The sequence below is a fragment of the Pipistrellus kuhlii genome, unplaced genomic scaffold, assembly GCF_014108245.1.
Source record: "Pipistrellus kuhlii isolate mPipKuh1 unplaced genomic scaffold, mPipKuh1.p scaffold_m20_p_7, whole genome shotgun sequence".
NCBI classification, from domain to species: domain Eukaryota; kingdom Metazoa; phylum Chordata; class Mammalia; order Chiroptera; family Vespertilionidae; genus Pipistrellus; species Pipistrellus kuhlii.
Window position 1 is genome coordinate 264,054 of NW_023425573.1, and position 21,207 is coordinate 285,260.

The 21,207-nt window shown below is 51.8% G+C and overlaps 1 protein-coding gene across 3 annotated transcripts in view; it reads left to right on the forward strand.

Annotated features, from left to right (window-relative positions):
• The window catches only part of TNS1 (tensin 1), a 221,014-nt gene that overhangs the window by 52,707 nt on the left and 147,100 nt on the right, over positions 1 to 21,207 (forward strand). For all 3 annotated transcript variants that reach the window (XM_036422215.2, XM_036422211.2, XM_045575829.1), the window contains exon 3: positions 4,220 to 4,257. In XM_036422215.2, the coding sequence (XP_036278108.2) occupies positions 4,220 to 4,257 (38 nt within the window). The remainder of the gene's footprint in view (positions 1 to 4,219; positions 4,258 to 21,207) is intronic.

Here is a 21,207-nt window from a genome sequence, read left to right on the forward strand (position 1 = left end):
CATCCCCTTTGTCTGCTTGCTTTCTGAGGGAACTTGTGCATTAGGTATCTGTAGCTGTGTAATAAATGACCCCAAAGCTTATCAGTTTAAAATGAATACAAAAATATGGCCTCACAAGTTTCTCAGAGTCAGGGATTCATGAGGGACCTACGTGGGTGGTTTGGACCCTGGGTGTCGCATAAAGTTGCAGTCAAGATGTCAGCTGGGGTGCAGATACCTGAGGGCCTGACTGGGGCTGGGGAATTCACTTCTACGGGGACGCTGTCATAAGCCAGCCACGTTGGCCCTGGCTGGTGGCAGGAGGCCTCCGCTGTCCACCACATAGCCGCTTGAGTGTCCTCATGATGTAATTGGCTTCCTCCAGAGTGAGTGATCCAGGAGACCAAAGCTGAAGCTCACAGGGACAACCTCTGCTGACAACCTCAGAAGTCACACATCATCATTTCTCCCCTATCCGAATGGGTACACAACCAGCCCTATTCCTCATGGGAGGGGACTGCAGATGCGTGTGCATACCGGGAGGCGAGAACACTGGGCCACCTGGAGGCTGGCTGCCACAGTTTCCCTTTCTGTAACATGTGCATGTGCCACTGAGCTGGGAGTGAGAAGCCAGCAGATTGGCAGGGCCAAGCTTCCAACTGCAGCAGGAGGATGCCATTGGAGCAGGAAATGCTGTGTCCCTCCCCACCCCCCCGGAAAAGCCCTGAGAGAGGTGACTAAGATGAAAAGGCATCATCCCTAGAGGGGCCCAGGGCAAGAGAGTCTCCTGGGGACCTGACGACAGGTTCCTCCTCCTCTTCCTCCTCTTCTTCTCCTCCTTCTCCTCCTCCTCCTCCTCCTCTTCCTCCTCCTCCTTCTCCTCCTCCTTCTCCTTATATATTTTTAATTTCAGAGAGGGAGAGAGAATCATTGACCGGCTGCCTCCTGCATGCTCCACCCTGAGGATTGAGTCTGTAACCTGGGCGTGTGCCTTGACTGGAAATTGAACCGTGACCTTCCGGTTCATAGGTCAATGCTCAATCACTGAGCCACTCCAGTTAGGTCTGAAGGTGTAAAACATGTCCTCCAGGGTTTGGCCACACCTGCCACTAGAGTTAAGTTTGCTGAGCTTCTGTCTTCTGGGCAGGGGCCAGGGGGAGGTCTTTCCTCACTCCCCACTTCCGAGAAGTTCTGCATTCCAGCACCCAGGGAGCACTCGGCCCATTGTACTGCAATGGCCCGATGCTTTCTCCATCTGCCCTTGAATGAGACACTTGTTGAGTGTCTGCCCACCGTGTGACAGGCAGGGCTGCCCTGTATGGTCACGTAGGCCATTCAATGCCAAAGGCATCTACCCAAGAGAGCTCTTGGACTCAGCCCCTGCTCTGCTCACCAAGCCATGAGCCCAGGTACAAAGCTGGTCCCAATGCAGAAAAGCACCTTCTCGCTGTCCCCACAAGGACACTGTACCCAGCTGTGTATCCCACCAGAGGGCGGGACTTTCTCTCATTTGCACAAAGATGCTGTGTAGTGCTGTGGGCCCAGGGCAGACAGTGTTCTAGGTACCGGGAAACGGTGTGAGAGAGACAGGCATGCTCCTGCCCTCATGAGTCTAGTGTGGGGAGATACACTACACCTACGTGGATGGAAATTACCCAGATGACTTCAGATGGTGAGCTGTGCCAAGGAACAAAGGGTTAGGGTGCCAGGGAACAAAGGGTTAGGGTGCTGCTGATAAAGAATAATGGGGAGGTCTCCTGTCACTTGGGGGAGAAGCAGATGGCTTTCAGGGGCTTCCAGAAGCAGAAGAAGGCTGTGGCTTGGTGAACAATGGGGAGCTGGACTGAGGGAGAGCATTCCAGGCAGCTGGAACAGCACGTACAGAGGCCCTGAGGTAGGCGCGAGCTTAGTGTCCGCCCTGGAAGTTTCAGAAGACGCGGAGGGAGAGGGAGGCCTGGCTCCCCCTGTGCTCCTTGTGGCTGAGCTGGGGTTGGGAGCCCAGAGCGGACACTGAGGGATGCCTCTGTGCTTGAGTGTAAGATGCTGGGGGCGGGGGGGGGGGAGGTTGTGGCTCAGGAAAGAAGTGTGGCTGTGGGCATGATTCAGAGGGCGCACATGAACTCAGGGCAGCTCTGCAGTCGGGTCCAGCTCAGCCAGCATCCACGCCTCTGCTGCAGCGGCTCTCCTCCCGCGGGTCCCGACCCCTTTGGGGTCGAACGACCTTTCACAGGGGCTGCCTGAGACGCCTTGCATATCAGATATTTACATTACGGTTCAATCACAGCAGCAACAAAAGTAACGTTATGGTTGGGGGCCACCACACCATGAGGAGCTGTATGAAAGGGTCGCGGCATTAGGAAGGCTGAGAACCACTGCCCTGCTGGGTGCCAGGCTGTCGTGTGGGTGTGCGTGTGCGTTAGAGATAGATCCTTCCCGTGAAGGAGCCCGCGTTCCGGGAGGAAAGGTGGTGGCGGGAGGTGTGCCCTCTGTGACGATACCTATGAGAAGGCGGGGGCAGTGAGCGAGGCCTCCAGAGGAGGGCTGCACTCACTCTGGGAGGCCTGGGGTTTGCTTAGAGGAGGGCGGGGAAAGGTTCCTCTGGCTGGAGGCAGTGGCAGGTGGGGGACCGGCCTGGCTGGGAGAGTCCAAGCTCAGGCCACATGGCCTGAGGCTCTCCATTCCACATTCCAGGGCCGAAGAGAAGGCGCAGAGGGTGGGGCTGCCGCTGTCAGAGTGGAAACACCTTCTGGAGGGGAGCTGCCACCTGGGGCAGTGGGGGAGGGGGAGAGAGAGACTGAGAAGCTGGCCAGATGGGCATGACTTGACTTGGGTGGCCAGGGCGGCTCTGTCCTGACGTGGCCGGGGTGGAGGAGACTCTGAGCTTGGCTGGCTGTGGGGTCAGGAAAGCCTTGCTCAGCACTGGCTGAGTCACATGCCTGGACTGGGGGCCAGGACTAGGCTCTGGGAGAACGTGGTCCCAGGGTAAGGCCCAGGGCCAAGGTCACAGCCCAGTCTCCTCCATCCCCTGTGCCTCCCAGCTCTTCCCCACCCTCACCCTCAGAGACAAACCAGAAGCCTTAGTTTAGGGAGCCCTAGAACCTCTGTGGGCAGCTCTGGGCCTCAGTCTCTCCTTCTGCGCACTGCTGAGATTCAGGTGGGGGAGGCCTGGACCGCTGGCTGTGGCCAGGGGCTGTGGCTGTCCAGGATTTGGAGTCAGGGCAGCTCTCCTGCCTTCCCCTTGCCAGTGTCCACAACCCACCTGCCTCCGCAGGCACTGGGCAGCCGATAAGGCCACGTCAGCACAGAAGCTCCGCTCAGGACTCTGCACCCGGTCTGTGGGACCTGGTGGGAGGGGACCCCCAAGCCCCTGCGTGGGGGTGGGGCGGGCAGGGCGGGGACATTCCAGGCTGAGGGAACCCCTGAGGAAATTTGATTCCAGAATCTGGTAGTAGGAGGGAGGAGCAAGTCCTGTGTGTGTGTGTGTGTGTGTGTGTGTGTGTGTGTTTCAAGTCATGCTGGGTGAGCATCTGTCCACATGTCTGTCCGACTGCTGCACTCGGAGGGTCTGCTATGAAACTGTGTGTGTGTCAGACACACTGCCCCCTCCTCCCCCAGGCAGAGGTTTCTCACTGGGCACTGCGTGTGTGAGGCTGTATGCGTGTGTATGGCTGTGTGTGCCTGTACGGCTGCGTGCATGGGTGTAGCATGGTGTATGTGGCTATGAGGGAGTGTGTATGGCGGGGAATGTGTACGTATGTGTGCACGGGCCCTCTTCTGCACATGGACTGGGTCAGTGTGCCTCTGCGGTGAGTGAGTGTGAGGGGGCTCCGGGTGCCCTGGGTGTGTGTAAGGGGAGAAGCCCCTCTTACTCCTTGGCGCGGGTCCTGCCTGAGAACCGGCCACCTCTGGCCCCAGCCAGGACCCAGCAGGGGACTGGGTGCCCTCCCCTCCCTCCCCCTGCTCCTCCTATCTTCCCACGCCCTGGCCCGGGGCAGGCTCTGCCCAGCCCCGGGCCGCAGTCCTGGTTCCCGCCCGCAGGCCCCCTCCTCCCGCGCCCCTCCCTCCTTTCTCCCTCCTTTCTCCCTCCTTTCTCCCTCCTTTCTCCCTCCTTTCTCCCTCCCTCCTTCCCTCCCTCCCTCCCTCCCTCGGAGCGCGATCCGGGCGGGTGGGAGGAGATTGCGCCGGAGTTTCCATTTCATACCTCGCGGCTAAACTTTCTTTCTGTGTCTCGCCCTCGCAGTCTGCAGCTTCTCCTGTCATCGGAAATGCCAGGCGAAGGTAAGGGGCCGGGCCGCGGGGCCCGGGGCGGGCGGGCTGGGGGCCCGGGCTGGGGAGGGGGCTCCGGGGGGAGGGGGCCCGGACGCCCCTTCCTCTTGCCTTTGTTTATGCCCAGCTGGGGCGCCAGCGGGTTCAGGTCAAGGTGAAGGCGGCGGCCTGGGCGGGGGCCGGGCGATGGGATGGGGCTCCCGGAGGCGGCGGGCGGGGACGGGCCGGCGGGAGCGGGGCCTTTGGGGGTGTTTCTCCCGGTGCCGGAGGGTGGGGGCGCCGCGGGGAGGGGACGCGTCTCGATGCTGCTCTGGCGCGGGCCCGTCGGCCTGATTCGGCCGCTCAGGGAAACGCGGGAGGGGGTCGCAGTGACCAAAGGGAGAGGGAGGGGAGGGGAGGGGAGGACGAGGCGGGACGGGGCTGGAGGTCAAGGTCGCCGTGTTCCTGGAACCTCCTGAAGCACCATCCTCCTCTCTTGATGGACCCGGTCCCACTCTGGTCCTCAGTTTCCCCACCAGTGCTTTCTGGCTGATCTCGGTGGGAGAGGAAAAGAAGGCCAGAGGAATGGGTGGGTCCTGGGGGCCGGGCTGGCTGGACCCGGGCTGCCACCTCTCAGGCCGGACAGAGGAGTGATGGAGCAGCTGCTGGTGGCTTCGTGGAGGAACTGCCTTCCCCAATAATCCACCCCAATCCATCCCAATCCCTCCCAGTCCATCCCAATCCCTCCCAGTCCATCCCAATCCCTCCCAGTCCATCCCAGTCCATCCCAATCCCTCCCAGTCCATCCCAGTCTGTCCCAGCCCATCCCAATCCCTCCCAGTCCATCCCAGTCTGTCCCAATCCCTCCCAGTCCATCCCAGTCCATCCCAATCCCTCCCAGTCCATCCCAGTCCCTCCCAGTCCATCCCAGTCCCTCCCAGCCCATCCCAGTCTGTCCCAATCCATCCCAATCCATCCCAGTCCATCCCAATCCCTCCCAGTCTGTCCCAATCCCTCCCAGTCCATCCCAATCCCTCCCAGTCCATCCCAGTCCCTCCCAGCCCATCCCAATCCCTCCCAGTCCATCCTAGTACATCCCAGTCCATCCCAATCCCTCCCAGCCCATCCCAATCCCTCCCAGTCCATCCCAGTCTGTCCCAATCCATCCCAATCCATCCCAGTCCATCCCAATCCCCCCCAGTCTATCCCAGTCCATCCCAATCCCTCCCAGTCCATCCCAATCCCTCCCAGTCCATCCTAGTACATCCCAGTCCATCCCAATCCCTCCCAGTCCATCCCAGTCCCTCCCAGCCCATCCCAATTCCTCCCAGTCCATCCCAGTCTGTCCCAATCCATCCCAATCCATCCCAATCCATCCCAGTCCATCCCAATCCCTCCCAGTCCATTCCAATCCCTCCCAGTCCATCCCAGTCCATCCCAATCCCTCCCAGTCCATCCTAGTACATCCCAGTCCATCCCAATCCCTCCCAGTCCATCCCAGTCCATCCCAATCCCTCCCAGTCCATCCCAATCCCTCCGAGCCTGGGAGGTGGAGGTGTTTGGCTGTCACCTTTCAGATGCAGTCAGTCTTTGCCCTCTCCCTAGTATTGCTTTTCTTTCCTTTCTTATTAGCTGGGTGACTTTGGGCGAGTCATGTAACCTCCTGAGCCTGTTTCATCCTCAAAGACACAGGAATAAGAAAAGGTTATTATCGGATGAGACGGGACAATGTGGGTGAAGTGCCCAGCACAGTGCCTGACACAGGGGAGGCGCTCAGGAACGGAGCAGTGGGTGATTATCCATGGTTAGCTCCGAGGGCCAGGTGTTGCCATGAAGAAGGGTGCTGATGGAGCAGGGAGTCTGCGGGGGAACCCACCTCCTCCTGGGGACCTGCTCGAGCAGAGCACACAGCCCTGCGGGGGCATCTCCCCGGCTGTACGCTCCAGGCTGGAGTGTTCTCCTAGCAGAGGGGCACAAGGCCTGGGGCACCTCTGTATGGTTCCTGCCCCTCCCTGTCTTCCGCCTTTCTGACTCCCTCTGCTTTCGCTTCCTACGGTGGGGACTGAGTTACTGCTTCTCTCTCCATACCCCTCCTTGTTCTCTTCATCCGGAGCCGAGATTTTCCACTCTTCATCCCAGAACCTCCCGATTTCTCCCCAGTAGACCTCCTCCCTACTGTTCTTCCTGCACTTGTTTCTCTTTATTATTATTATCGTTATTATTATTATTTTTTTTACTAAGAGAGGAAGGGAACGGGAAAGAGAGATGGAAATATCGATTAGAGAGAGACACTGATGGGCTGTCTCCCTCACACCTCCTTTTGGGGACAGAGCCTACAACCTGGGCATGCGCTCGGACCGGGCATCGAACCCGAGATGTCCTAGTTCTGTGGTCAGCAAACTGTGGTTCTTTGGCCCCTTGAGTGTGGCTCTTCCACAAAACACCACGGCCTGGGCAAGTCTATTTTGAAGAAGTGGCGTTAGGAGAAGTTTAAGTTTAAGAAATTTGGCTCTCCAAGGAAATTTCAATTGTACTGTCGATATTTGGCTCTGTGGACTGATGAGTTTGTCGACCACTGTCCTAGTTCATGGGCCGATGCTCAACCACTGAGCCACACCAGCTGGGCAGTACTTGTTCTCTAACTGACATCTTGTACAGCGCCTTGACCTTAGAAAGCACTCCAAGGCATTATCTGATTTCATTCTTTTAATTCCGCCAGAGCATGTAACAGGCCGAAAGACCCATAGGAAGCCGAGCACCCAAAGGTTGTACGGCTTTCCCAAGGCATCGCAGTGTAATCCCTCAGTCACATCTGCCCTTTCTTCTGATTACCCCCGATGGGGCCCAGAGACCCGGAGAGGTGTGACAGAGCTAGCCTCTCTCTCTCTCTCTTTTTTTTTTTTTTACATTTTTTAAAAATTAAATTATTATTTCTGTACATATACCAATGCCCTCCCCCTCCCATACATACCCTCCCTCCCCCAGAGTTAGCCTCTTGTTGCACAGCCCCCTCCTGTTGGAGACAGAGGGGTGGGTGCTAAAGGTGACTTCTGGGCTGGGATGTGGCCTGCCTAGCAATTCTGGCACACGCTCGGGCCTCGGTGCACCAGGATACACCACTGCTCTGCCCAGCCAACGCCAACCAGAGGAGCGAGGTGGACTGGCAGGGCAGGGGCTGGACAGACAGATGGGGGTTTGTTATAGGATTTTCCTCTGCAGCAAAGGGGACCACTGGTGCTGTGAGCCCCTCCCAGCTGGCAAGTCTCCCCATAAACCACAGCTCTTACTGCTGCCCTGCCTTTTCCTCTTGCTGAGGAGGGTGAGGTGAGCCTCAGAGCACACACAGAGCCCTGTCCTCTGGGTGTTAGAGCCGTTTGGAGGCCCTCTCCTCCATCCCCCTCCCTGAGACAGGAGTAAGCAAATGTTTACGGAGACACTGTTGTAGGTGAACAGGACGGCTAAGGCCCTTGCCCTCGTGGGACTGACATTCTAACAGGGGAGACAGGCAGTACATAGGCAGACAAACCCCATGGGGAATGAGTTAGGGCAGTGGGCTAGAGAGGGCTCAGGCTTAGGTGGCCCAGGAAAGCTCAGGCGAAGTATTGAGCAAGATGGAACCCAACTGATGTTACATGGTGATCTGAGAGATGAAAAGGGCATGTGCAAAGGCCCTGAGGTGCGATGAGCTTGTCAGGCTTGAAAGAAGATGTGGTGGAGACCAGTGAGCCCTGGAGGGGTTTTGAGCATGAGCGACATGATCTGAAGATCTCCTCTATAAGGAGGCCACTCAGGCCTTGGGCAGACACTGGGAAATGGGCCAAGAGGCCATGGATGCTGCCCAGGTGAGAGGAGCTGGTGGCTGAGTGCGCGGTGCTCACAGGAGAGACGGTGAGAAGAGACAGTTCTGGGATGCCTTCTGGGGTAGAGCCCAGAGCCTGGCTGATGGATGGGAGGTTGGGTTTGAGAAAGGGAATGGGCTCAAGAATCTCTCTCAGGTTTTTGGCCAGAATAACCGGGTGCACGTGGTTCCATTTACCGTACTAAGATGGATGAAGTGTGTGAGAAGTTCCTAGGAAGGAGGCGCCAGGATTTCTGCTTTGCTTGGTCTCTCATTTCGCAGTTCTTCTCCAGCTCACTGGGGATTTGTTGCTGAGACTGGTCCTCTCCTGACCTCGCAAGTTCAGCCCTCTCTGGCCACCGCTCCGGTGAATGGCTTGTTCTGGATGCTTTCCTATGCCACCTTGTGGAACAGGGGCGGGGAGCCTTTTGGGTATTTATAACATCATCCTTGGACCAAAGGCCCTTTGGATATTTATAGCATTATTCTTGGGCCATATAAAACGATCCACTTAAAAATGAGCCTACTCTATTTGGTCAGACATTTGATTAACTCACCCCGAATGCCTTGACAGGGCCAGACCAAGTGATCTTGCGGGCCTGATATAGCCCGCGGGCCAGACGTTCCCCACCTGTTGTAGACTATCCCTACAGCACGAACCCATGGCTTGGAGAGGGGCTGGATTAATTATATACAGCAATGCAATGCAACGAAATATCCTGGAAGTAGTAACTTAAAGCAGCAACTAATGTTTATTATCTCATGCGGTTTCGGTGGGGCAGAAACTGGAAGCATTGGCCTGGCGTTTCATGCAGTAGCAGTCGAGATGCCAGCTGGCCTGTTGTTCTTTGAAGGCCTGACTGGGGCTGGAGAATCCACCTTCAAGGTGATTTATCCATGTGGCCAGCAAGGGAGGCTGGCTCTTGGTGGTGGTGGTGGGGGGCGGGTCTCAGCTACTTGCCACACAGACCTCCCCACAGGGCAGCTTGAGTGTCTTCACAACATGGCGGCCGGCGTCTTTGAAGTGGCGAATCAAGAAAGAGCGAGTTGGAAGCCAGATAGCTTATTTCCTTGCCTTGGAAGAAAAACACTGTAATTTCTTTAGTATCCGATTGGTTATACAGGCCATGCCCACTGAAGGGCTTATATAAGGACACACATACCTGGAGGCAAGAGTCAATGGTGCCATCTTAGAAGCTGTCAGCCACGGATGTCCAGAGAGAGGGCGAGGCTGACCTGGCTCCTGGGAGTCATGGGGGTGGGGTAGGGATCAGACATACCTGGGGTTTGAACTCTACCCCTGCTGCCTTCCAGCTAGGTGAGCTAGATGGTAGAGTATTAAATTCACACCTGCACACAGTAGGCGCCTTTCTCCTCTTTTGGAACCACAGGCGAAGACTGGGGAGGAGCCTGGATAGGCTGTGCCCGGTTTCTCGCCCGTGGGACCTGCCTGAGAGAAAATGCTCAGTGGTGGTGGAGGAGGGCCCAATGCTCAGCTCAGAGTGGGTATTACAAACGTGTTTATTGAGCCAATAAGGGTAGAAAGATGTGTTGCATCCTCAGTTTCTAGAATAGTGCCTGGTCCATAGTAGGGGTTCCAATGAAGGAGTATAAGAGGGTAGAATAAAGGAATGTTGAGAAATGAGAGGTTTTACTTAGGGAGAGGGAGGGGGAAGCAGATGAGAGCAGGAGAGAGAAGGTACAGCAAACTCACTTTTTAATTCCCTTCCACAAAGCCCTCCCATCTCCGCACACAGAAATGCTCCAAACAGTAATTCTAGTCATTTACCTTTTCTAGTTGGGGTATAGCTCACATACTGTCAAGCACACGAATTGATCAGTTGGCACATGTACACGAACCAGACCAGGATCTAGAACATTCCTGCATCCAGAAGGAACCCATACGCTCCCCTCCAAGCCAATATCCCCCCCGAAGGTAATTGTCATTCTTACTTGTAACATCCGAGATTAGTTTTGCCTCTTTTTGCATTTCCTATAAATTGAATCATACAGTATGTTTACTCTTGTGACTGGCTTATTTCAGTCAACATTATGTCCGGGAGGCTCCTTTGTGTTCTTGTGGTTCGCTCTTTTTTATTGCTCTGTTGTATTCCTTGTGTTGAGTCAACCACAATGTATGTATCCATGCTACTGTTGATTGCTGTTTGGGTTATTTCCAGTTTGGGGCTGTTACGAACAAACCTGTTCTGAATATTGAATCACCTGTGTCTGCAACAGAACTTCATAACACACATGTTTGCACCCCTCTTCTCAGTCTTATGAGGTGGGCAGGGCTCGTGGTAACCCCATTTAGCAGATCCCAATTGAGGTCCAGGGAGGGTAACCACCTTGGCTAAGGACATCTGAGCACAATGGCCTTCTACGTGATTCTGGCCCTGCCGTGGGGTAAATGGATGGAGAGCAGGTGAGGAAGGAAGAGAAAATGAGAGGCAGCGAGAGAAACAGAGATGAAGAGAGAGAAGGGGCTGGGTCAGGCACCCGAAATGCATCCCCACCCCAGCGCTCCTCCGAAATCTCTTGAAAGAAGCATGTTGTAAGCCTCCCTTAGTCCCCACCCTTATGTCCCATAGGGTTCTTATTTGTCCCCAATTGTTTCTCTCCTGCTGGGGATTTAAAATGAATGGCCCAGGATTTGTCTTCTACTTTAGGTTAGCGTGTGCAGTGTGTATATACATAGCAGGCTTTTCTCCTCACTGCTCTGCCACGTGATTCTGCAATCTCCAGGTACTGTGCATTAGTTTGTTATTTTTAAGGAGACTTAGTTTGAGTTGTTTTAGAATTATGAAAAAGTTGCAAAGACAACAGAGAGTACCTGCATAGCCCACACTCTTTCCTCTAATCCCAAGATACATTTCTGAGAAACATTTTTTAAACTCCTGATTTGTCCCTTGTTTTGAAATCACTGATAAAAGAACAACTCCTTCTAGCAAAATGCTCATTGTTCATTCCAGGTCGGATAAGAGTTCAAAGAAAGGGCCAGGCAGCTGCTGGGCAGGTAAATGACCCATCCGTTTGGTTCAGGGCCGGCACCTCCCTATCCCAAATACCAGGTAGGGGGAAGGAGGAGGCTGCAGCAATGGCGTGGTCTCCTCCCCGGTACCATAGGGGTTTAAATCCCATTCTCCAAGCTTGAAAGAAGAGGAAATCCCATAATTAACCCCCACCTTGCAGCCACATAGCATACCACCTTTCCTGCTCTCTCATAAACACACCTGCAGCCTTCTTTCAGTTGTGTTGGAGGCTTGTTGTGTTTTCCTACTACCTGGAGTAGCTGGGTTGGGGGAGGTTCATGGCCCCAGGCCCCATCGCATGCTCTGAGCTCATCTTTAAGCTCTTTGGCCTTGGAGGCAGCGTGTTGAGTTTAAATCCTGACTACATCAGGAACTGACGTGTGACCTTGGGCAAGTCGCTGCACCTCTCTGAGCCCCAGTTTCCTCAATTGTGACCCAGGGATTACAGTAGAACCTATTTTGCAGTGCTCTTGTGAGCACTGTGAATAATAACCCAACTAAAATGTCAAGCTCAAAAGTTAAGTGGTAAAAAAGTGAGACATATTTATTATTTTGTATTCCTCCTGCCTTCTCCTAACTCATTGATGGTGGGGAGAATCTGCGAAACCAACAAAGCTTGCTGAGGACTCTGGTGTCAAGAACTGGACACTTTGGTGAGGTGTGTGTGTGTGTGTGTGTGTGTGTGTGTGTGTGTCAGTGGGGGGTGGGGAGGAAGGAGAGAGGGAGGAGACGTATGTAATACTTAAACAATAAAGAAAAAAAAGAACTGGATACTTGCATATGTTTTGCTCCTCTTCTCTCTCCCCATCCTCAAGGAAGTGTGAGGGAAACTATGCAGGCGAATATAATGGTCTTTTGCTTGTTTGCTCGCCTCAAAGTACCTTCATCTGGTCCATATATTAGAATCCCCTTCGTGTACTTTAAATACTGTATTGCCGTCTGGGTCCTACTCCCCAGAGATGCTGATATAGTTGGTTTGGGCATGACCTGTGCACTGGGATTTTTAAAAGTGACAACCACTGGTGGAAGTGTCAAAGGGTAGAAGCTTTCTGGAAAACAGTTGGACCGTTCTGTAAGGTTAAGCATACACTTGCCATGTGGCCCAGCAATTCCACTCCAACGTGTTTACCCAAGAGAAATGGAAATGTGGCCACAAAGAGACTTGTAACGTAAACAGTCAGCAGCTTTATTCACAATAGCCCCAAACTGGAGAAACCCATAACAGGTGGAGTGACATGCAAATTGTGATATAATGGTCCCAGCCCTCCTCCAAAATCTCTTGAAAGAAGCAAGTTCTAAGCTTTCTTAGTCCCCACCCTTATGTCACAGAGGGTTCTTTTCTGTCCTCAGTTGTTTCTCTCCTGCTGGGGATTTAAAAGGAATGGCTCAGGATTTGTATTCCACATTATTCAATTGTTGAATGGAATACTAGTCGACAATTCAAAGGAATGAACCATTGTTACAACATCGTGGGTGAACCTCAAAAGCTCTGTGCTGAGCGAAAGAAGCCATCTACACAAGAGGATGGACTGGATGATTTCATTCCTATGATAGTCCCCATAAGGCAAAAGGACCCTGACAAAAAGGAGGTTAGGAATTTCCTGGAACTGGGGTGGTGGGAAGATGGAAGGCAAAAGGATGGAAGGTAACTATATTTGGATGATATAAATGTTCTTTGTTTTGATGGTGGTGGTGGTTATTCAGATTTATACATGTGTCAAACTCATTGGACCATAGACTTAAAAGGCATGCACCTATTGTATGCAAACTGTATCCTCAAGGTAGGCCTCCTTTGCAGCCACATTTGAGAACTGCTGGGTTACCGCTTCTGGCGACCCACGACTGTCCTTGCTGTTTTGGTCAGCACCGAGCACAATGCCAAGTGCATAATAAAGCTTTCTGGGGTCAAGGGCATTTCTTACTATGTGTGTGTGTGTTTTTTTTGCAACTTTATTGGGGTATAATTCACATACCATACAATTCACCCATTTAAAGTTTACAATTCAATGTTTTTTTAAAAAAATATATTCAGTGTTATGTGACCATCATCAGTCAATATTAGAAAATCTTCATCACCTGGAAAGGAAACCCTGTCCACTATAGCTATCACACCTCAATCCCTCTGTCCCTCTTCCCCCGCCCCTGTCCCAGCCCTGAGGAAACAGTCATTTACTTTCTGTCTCTGTGTAGTTCTCTATGCTGGAGACCTCATATAAGTGAACTAATAGAATGTATGATCTTCATGACTGGTTTCTTTCACTTAGCATAATGTTTTCAATGCATATCCTTTTTTATGGCCAAATAATATTCCACAGCCCAATAATACCATCAGTTGATGGACTTTGGGTGGTTTCCATCTTTTGGTTAATAGGAATAATGCTGTCATGGATATTCATGTAAAAGTTTTTGTGTGGACATACATTTTCATTTCTCTTGGGTATATGTCTATGAGTGGAATTGATGGGTAACATGGTAATTCTGTGTTTAACTTTTTGAGGAAATGCCAGACTGTTTTTCGAAGTAGTTTGTATTAGTTTTCTAGGTGTGCTGTAATAAAGTACCCTAATCTGCATACCTTAAAATAACATTTTAATTCTCACAATTCTGGAGGCTAGAAACCCGTAATCCTGGTGTGGGCAGGGCCATCCTCCTCTGAAAACTATAGAGGAATCTCTCCTTGTTTCTTCCTAGCTTCTGGTGGTGTGCTGGCAATCCTGGATGTTTCTCAGTTATAGGTATATCACTCCAATCCTCTGCCTTCAAGTGGTATTTCCCTGTGTGTCCTCACTCATCTTCTCTGTGTGTCTGTTTCTAAGTCCAAATTTTTAAAAGGACACCACAGATATTGGATTAAGGCCCACCATAATGACATTTTAATTTACCTCTTGATTAACTTGAAGACCTTACTTCCAAATAGGGTCACATTCTGAGGTACTGGGGATTAGAACTTCAACCTACCTTTTTTGGGAGGGACACAATTCAGCCCATAACATAGCTGTTACCTGGGGTTCCCGTTCATTTTACATCCCTACTCATTGTGGTTTCTGATTTGATTTCCCTGATGAATCATGATCTTGAGCCTCTTTTCATGTGCTTATTGATAATTTGTATATGTTTTATGGAGAAATATCTATTTAGACTCTGCCCATTTTTAAAATTAGATTGTCTTTTTTATTGAGTTCTGTAAAGTCGGTAGTAATGTCCCCTCTTTCATTTCTGAGTCTAGTAATTTGAGTTTCCTCTCTTTTTTCCTTGGTCCATCTAGCTAAAGTTTTCACCTTTTCAAAGACCCTACTTTCTCTCTTACTCTTACAGGGTTTTTTTCATTGTACGCACTTTGTTTGCAGCCACTGTTTTTTTGATTTTTGATTTTGATTTTTAAATTAAATTAAATTTAATTTTTTTTTTCAGTCTCTGGGCTTTTATTTTTTTTTTTTTTTTTTTTTTTTTTTTTAAATGTATTTTATTGATTTTGTACAGAGAGGAAGGGAGAGAGATAGAAAGCCAGAAACATCGATGAGAGAGAGTCATCGATCAGCTGCCTCCTGCACACCCCCCACTGGGGATATGCCCGCAACCAAGGTACATGCCCTTGACCGGAATCGAACCCGGGTCCCCTCAGTCCCCAAGCCGACGCTCTATCCATTGAGCCAAACCGGTCTCGGCTGGGCTTTTATTTTTTTATTAAATTATTATGTGTGTACATATTTTAACATTGCCCCCCCCCCAATACATACCCTCCCTTCCCAGAGTTTTGTGTCCATTGGTTGTACTTATAAGCATGTATACAAGTCCTTTGGTTGATCTCTTATCTCCCCCAGATCTCCCTACCCTCCCCACTTTAATTTGACAGTCTGCTTGTTGCTTTACTGTCTTTATATCTGTCTTTTGGTTCATCAATTTATTATGTTCTTTAATATCCATAAATGAATGAGATCATGTGGTATTTCTCTTTCATTGACTGGCTTATTTCACTCAGCATGATGTTCTCCAGTTCCATCCAGGTTGCTGCAAATGATGAGAATTCCTTCTTTTTTATGGCAGTATAGTATTCCATTGTGTAGATGTACCATAGTTTTCTGATCCAATCATCTGCTGACGGGCACCTAGGCTGTTTCCAGAGTCTAGCTATTGTAGATTGTGCTGCTATGAACATAGGGGTGCATATATCCTTTCTGATTGGTGTTTCTAGTTTCTTGGGATATATTCAGTGGGATTACTGGGTCAAAAGGGAGTTCCATTTTCAGTTTTTTGAGGAAACTCCATACTGTTCTTAACAGTGGTTGCACCAGTCTGCATTCCCACCAGCAGTGCACGAGGGTTCCTTTTTCTCCGCAACCTCGCCAACACTTGTCAATTGTTGATTTGTTGATGTTGGCTAGTCTGATAGGTGTGAGATGGTACTGCATTGTTGTTTTGATTTTGTTTGCAACCACTGTTTATTGAGTGTCCTCTGCGCAGTGGCTACTGGATCCTCATCTCATTGGATCCTTGAAAAACCACCCATAAAACAGATGTAACGGGCCATGCTGTCCAATGAGAAGCCAGAGGCGAAACACTTGGCACCAGCCATGCGGCCAGTGACCTGGGGTTCCCGTTCAGGTCTGAGGTTCTGTGGCTTCTCACTATAGCGGGAGACCTCCCCTGTTCCCCGTTCGGCTTCCCTTGCTGCTGCTGCGGCTTGTTTTCTGGTTTACAAGGGTAAGAACTGTGGGCCACCATTCCTTCCCATCGCCTGTCAGTGGGTTTCAGCCTGACCAGCTAACGGGGTGGGCCCGTTAAGCATATCTCCGCTTTGGTTCCCTGGGTCTGGGCTTCGGCCCACTCAGCTGCATTGTTATCTAGCACCACTGTTATCTAGATAACTGCATTGTTATCTAGTGATCCTGATTGGGGGGGGGGGGGTGCTGACAACACCTGAGCAACCTGCGTCGCCTCCGCTGGGCCCTGGCCCCCAGGAAGTGGCTGGTTCCTAGGGCCGCTATTTGCCTGGCTTCTGCTTCCCTAGTGCTTCCCCTGGGGTGGGGGGCGAGGATGAAATAGGCCTTGGATGGGAAGCCATTTCCTCTCTGCTTTATAAACATTTGCAAGAAGTTGTAACAATCACTCCCCCACCTCAGTCTGCCTGAGGTTCTCTCTGAGGTAACAGTGCAGGGCCTTCAGGGGTTAATGAGTAGGCTTGGAGTGTGTCATAGGCAGTGCACACACACACACACACACACACACACACACACCCTGCCCCCCCATGGAGGTGAGGGAGCGAGGCGGGGGTGGGGGAGAAAGTGACACTGAGCTGTGACAGGCTTCTCATTTTCCTGGAATGTGGCTCCCAAAAGGTCTTGTATTTTTCAGCATTTCTGACTCTGGGGCTGTGTAAACATCACGTGGGGGAGAAGGGGTGGTTTGCTGCATCTGAGAGACCAGAGGAGTTAGTAAGGGGGAGGGGGAGGACCTCCATCAGGGAGAGCAGGGCAAATGGGAGATGGAGAATTCGAGCCAGAGAGGGAGAAAGGAGAGGGAAATCCAGGGGTCCTGTGAAAACAGGACGTGGTGAGCTGTGGGGAGGGAACAAAGGCCAGCGGTTCCTGCTAAGGGGCCGGGAGCCTGTGGGACAGGAGGGCTGAGGCGCCCGCTTGGGTCAGGAGCCCTGTCAGTGGCGTGGGAGGGGAAGGAGTGGCTCCTGGACCCCTGGCCTGTGCCAGCTTCCCTGCCTGCTTTTAGCTTGTAGCTGGGGGCCTGCGGCGCCCGCCGGAGCCTGGCTAAGCAGGGAGAGTGAGGGAGAGGTGGGCTCTTCTCTTGGGGGGGCTGGGGGGCCTGGCAGCGAGGATGGCAGTCCCCTGTCACTTGGGCACCAGCCTTTGCCTGAGAGAAGCCACTGGTCCTGAGGGAGGCCCGGGGATGCCACCCGGAAACCCAGCCTCGCTCCTGCCTGGCTCTCCCCGGCAGCTGAAACGCAGTCTCACCCTGAGCTCCGAGCCATGGACTTGGAATCATTTCCAGAGCCTGGATGTCCTTTGAGGGATGGGGGGGAGCGGGGAGGGGAGGGCCTTGGGCGCAGCTGGATCTTGACTGTGTCAGTTACCTGCTGTGTTACATTAGCCAAGTCCCTCGCCCTCCAAAGATGGTCTTCTCATTGGTATAAAAATGGCGACGTGGATGTCAACCAATCTTGCAGGATTTTTAGAGAAAACCCTGGCATGGGATAGGCTCTTTCTCAATAGATGAGAATTCTCTCTCTATTAGCTGAGACCCAAGGGTAACTGGCAGCTGAGGGTCCCAGAAACCCACCAGCCGGCAGGCCTGGCCAGCCCCACAAGAATGACGGTGGCCCACACTCCCTTCCCCTCTCCCCTCAGTGATTCTTCCACCTGCAGTCACCTGCCGGCCCCTCCTCTGCCCAGGGGCAGTGAGGTCCCATGCCCCTCTCGGAGGGCTCTGGCTCCTGGCTGAGGAATGATCTGGCCAGTTGTCTCCCCGCTCTGATGGGGGTTGGGGCAGGACACGGTAGAAGCAGAGGAGTGTGTGTGCTCGGGCACGGCGAAGCACAGAGCAAGTCACAGATTAACCCCCTGGCCTGTTTCCGCCTGCTGGGCCAGGGCACCCAAGCGAGGGTGACCAGAGGTGCCTGGGTTCAAACCGGGTCCTGTTCAAGGAAGCAGGGGAGGAAGGTCACTCGTGGGTCATACGTGATTGGAGGAGCCGCAGAAAAGCTCCAGTGCCCCCTGCTGCACTTGGAAAACCACTCGGGCTTGAATTCCATCGTTAATGCCCGGTTTGCAAAGATCCTGTACCCTGGCACAGGCAGGATCCGTTTAACCTAATTCTGACAACAACAACAAAAGGTAGGCATTAACGTAATCCCGCAGGGCAGGGGAGGAAATGGGCCCAGGTGGTTGAGCAATGTGCTCACACAGGAAGGTGAGGGAAGCCGGACCCAGGGAGTGGACCCCATCTCCGGGAGAGCCTCGAGGGCAGAGTGTGGCAAGGAACCCGCCCCAGTGCGCACTCCCTGTGCAGAGAGGCAGGACGTTCTGTCTCTGTGACTTGGCCTCCTAATCTGTAAGAGCCAAAGACACAGCCCCTGCACCCGGTAACATTATTTCGAGAATTAAACGAGTGAATGCATATAAGGTGCTTAGATCAATCAATAAACGTTTAGCAACTGTTATTCTCACTCTTCTGTCCCGGGCTCCCAGGACAGAAGCTGCAGTCGGATTGGGTGGCGGGAGGTCTGCCTGGACCTCTGGGGAAACAGAATAGTCCCACTGTCCCAGGCTCACCGGTGAGGTGGTGAGCGCTCAGCAGCCGCCCTGTGCTGTGGGAAGGAGGTTGGACTGGGGCAGCCAAGGTCGTCTTTGTGCTAAGATTCTGGAGCACGTGAGGCAGAGCTGGACTTGTTTCCTGCCTCCCCTGCTCAGGGCTGCGGGATCTCCCGCTGTCTTCTGAAGTGCCCTGGTTCTCCGTTCCCTCACCTGTACACCTGGGGCGTGCAGACCCCCTGCAGGGCTGTGGTGAGAATTAAACTGTCTAGATGTGAGGAGTGTTTCGGGTTCCTGGCGTACAGTAGCCGGTGGTTTGTGACAGCTGTGGTGGTGGTGGTGGCATTGTGGCTCTTATCCTTGGACGCGGAGTCTGCCTGTGTCCAGGGGACGCTTCCAGAGCTGGCGTCCCCGTGTGTCCCACCGCGTCACTGTTCCCCGGCCATGCCTTTGGCTGGGCGCCCTGAGCCGTCTGCGGTCTTCCTCCGCTGCCTTTCCGCCCGGGCAGCCTCGTCTGACTCCCCGGGCATCTGTGGACTTTCCCCAACCGAGTCTCCTCCCTTCCAAGGACTTAATTCTTTTTTAAAAAATATATATTTTTATTGCCGAAACCGGTTTGGCTCAGTGGATTAGAACGTTGGCCTGTGCACTGAAGGGTCCCGGGTTCGATTCCGGTCAAGGGCGTGTACCTTGGTTGCGGGTACATTCCCTGTAGGGGGTGTGCAAGAGGCAGCTGATCGATGATTCTCTTTCATCGATGTTTCTAAATCTCTATCCCACTCTCTTCCTCTCTGTAAAAAATCAATAAAATATATTTTAAAAATATATGTATTTTTATTGATTTCAGAGAGGAAGGGAGAGGGAGTGAGAGAGAGAGAAATATGAATAATGAGAGATAATCATTGATTGGCTGCCTCCTATATGCCCCCTACTGGGGATGGAGCCCGCAACTCACCAGGGCATGTGCCCTTGACCAGAATTGAACCTGGGACCCTTCAGTCCACAGGCCGACACTCTATCCACTGAGCCAAACCAGCTAGGGCCAAGGACTTAATTCTTCTTCTTTTAAAATATATTTTTTATTGATTTTTTACAGAGAGGAAGGGAGAGGGATAGAGAACTAGAAACGTTGATGAGAGAGAAACATCGACCAGCTGCCTCTTGCACACCCCCTACCGGGGATGTGCCGGCAACCAACATACATGCCTCTGACCGGAATCGAACCTGGGACCTTGCAGTCCGCAGACCAATGCTCTACCACTGAGCCAAACCGGTTTCGGCAAGGACTTAATTCTTTACCTGTCCTCTGGCTCTCATTCCGACCCTTATTCTGTGTCTTCTTTAGGACTGACTTAAATATTTTTATTTATTTATTTTGAATGGTTTTAGACTTTTAGGAAGTATGCAAAAATGGCACAAAGAGTTCCCATGTACCCTTTGCTCAATTCCCCCTCATGTTGACCTCTTACAGAAACATTGCACAATTACCGAACCCAGGAAATCAATATTAATCGGATGCTATTAACTAATCTGCAGACCTTGGTAGAATTTGGCCAGTGTTTCCACCACCGCCCCTTTTCGGATCAGGATCCAGTTCTGGACCCCACATTGCTTTAGTCCCATGTCTCCTGAGCCTGCTGCAGGCGGGGGCAGTCCTTAGTCTTCCCTTGTTCCCTTCTGAAGAGCATCGGCCAGCTCTTTTGTAGAATGTCCCTGAGTTTGGGTTTATTTGATTTTCTATTTCCTTCATTCCTTCGACATTTATTAGCTGGAATTCTGCTGTATAGAATTATCCCTTATTTCCTGTTGATGTATTTATTCAATTCTTTTTTAAAAATTGGTTTTTATTGATTTTAGAGAGAGAGGAAGGGAGAAGGATAGAGAGTTAGAAACACCCATGAGAGAGAAACATCATTGATCATCTGCCTCCTGCATACCCCCTATTGGTGATGGAGCATGTGCTCTGACCAGGAATGGGTTGATGATCAACCATTGAGCACACTGGCTGGACTATTCAATTCTTTATTTATATCAGTATGGAGCTTGATATGCACTTGATTTTATAGTGTAACCATTATTTTTCTTGGATCAGATTGACCTGGTTATTGCCTTTGGAATTTCTTTAAGTTCTAGACCTCTTTTATTTACTCCTACTAGGGGTTTCCAGAGAAACAGAACTTATGAGACAGGCACATTTGAAATCTATAGGGCACCTGAGTGTCCAGCCTGCCACCCTGCCCTATAGATTTCAAATGTGCCTGTTGATGGTGCGACTTGAGGCAAAATTTCAAATCCAGGGGAGTTTTTTATTTTTTATTTTTTGCTCTTTAACTGACTGGGTGAGGCCCACCAACAGTATGGAGAATCATCTTTTCAATTTAAGGCCAGCTGATTGTACATATTACCCACATCTCAAAATATCTTTACGATCCTCGCTGGTTTGGTTCAGTGCATAGGGCATTGGCCTGCGGACCGGAGTGTCCTGGGTTCAACTCCAGTCAGGGGCACATGCCTGGGTTGTGGGCTCCGTCCAATGTGCAAGAGGCAGTGATTCCCTCTCATCACTGATGTTCCTGTCTCTCCCTTCCTCTCTGAAATCAATAAAAATATATTTTTAAAAAATAAAAAAATACCTTTATGCATTACCTAGATTAGTGTTTGATTCAATACAGGGTTCTAAAGTCTAGCCAACCTGAAAACTAACCATCACACCACCCATTCCATTTACCTGTTCTCATGTCAGCATGGGGGGGGGGGGCAGGAGAAAACAGGGGTCCCATCAGGCTGCACAGGGATGAAAGCACGCCGTTCTGGTCCAGGCCTCCTGTTTCCAGACCTGACCTTTGATCCCTGC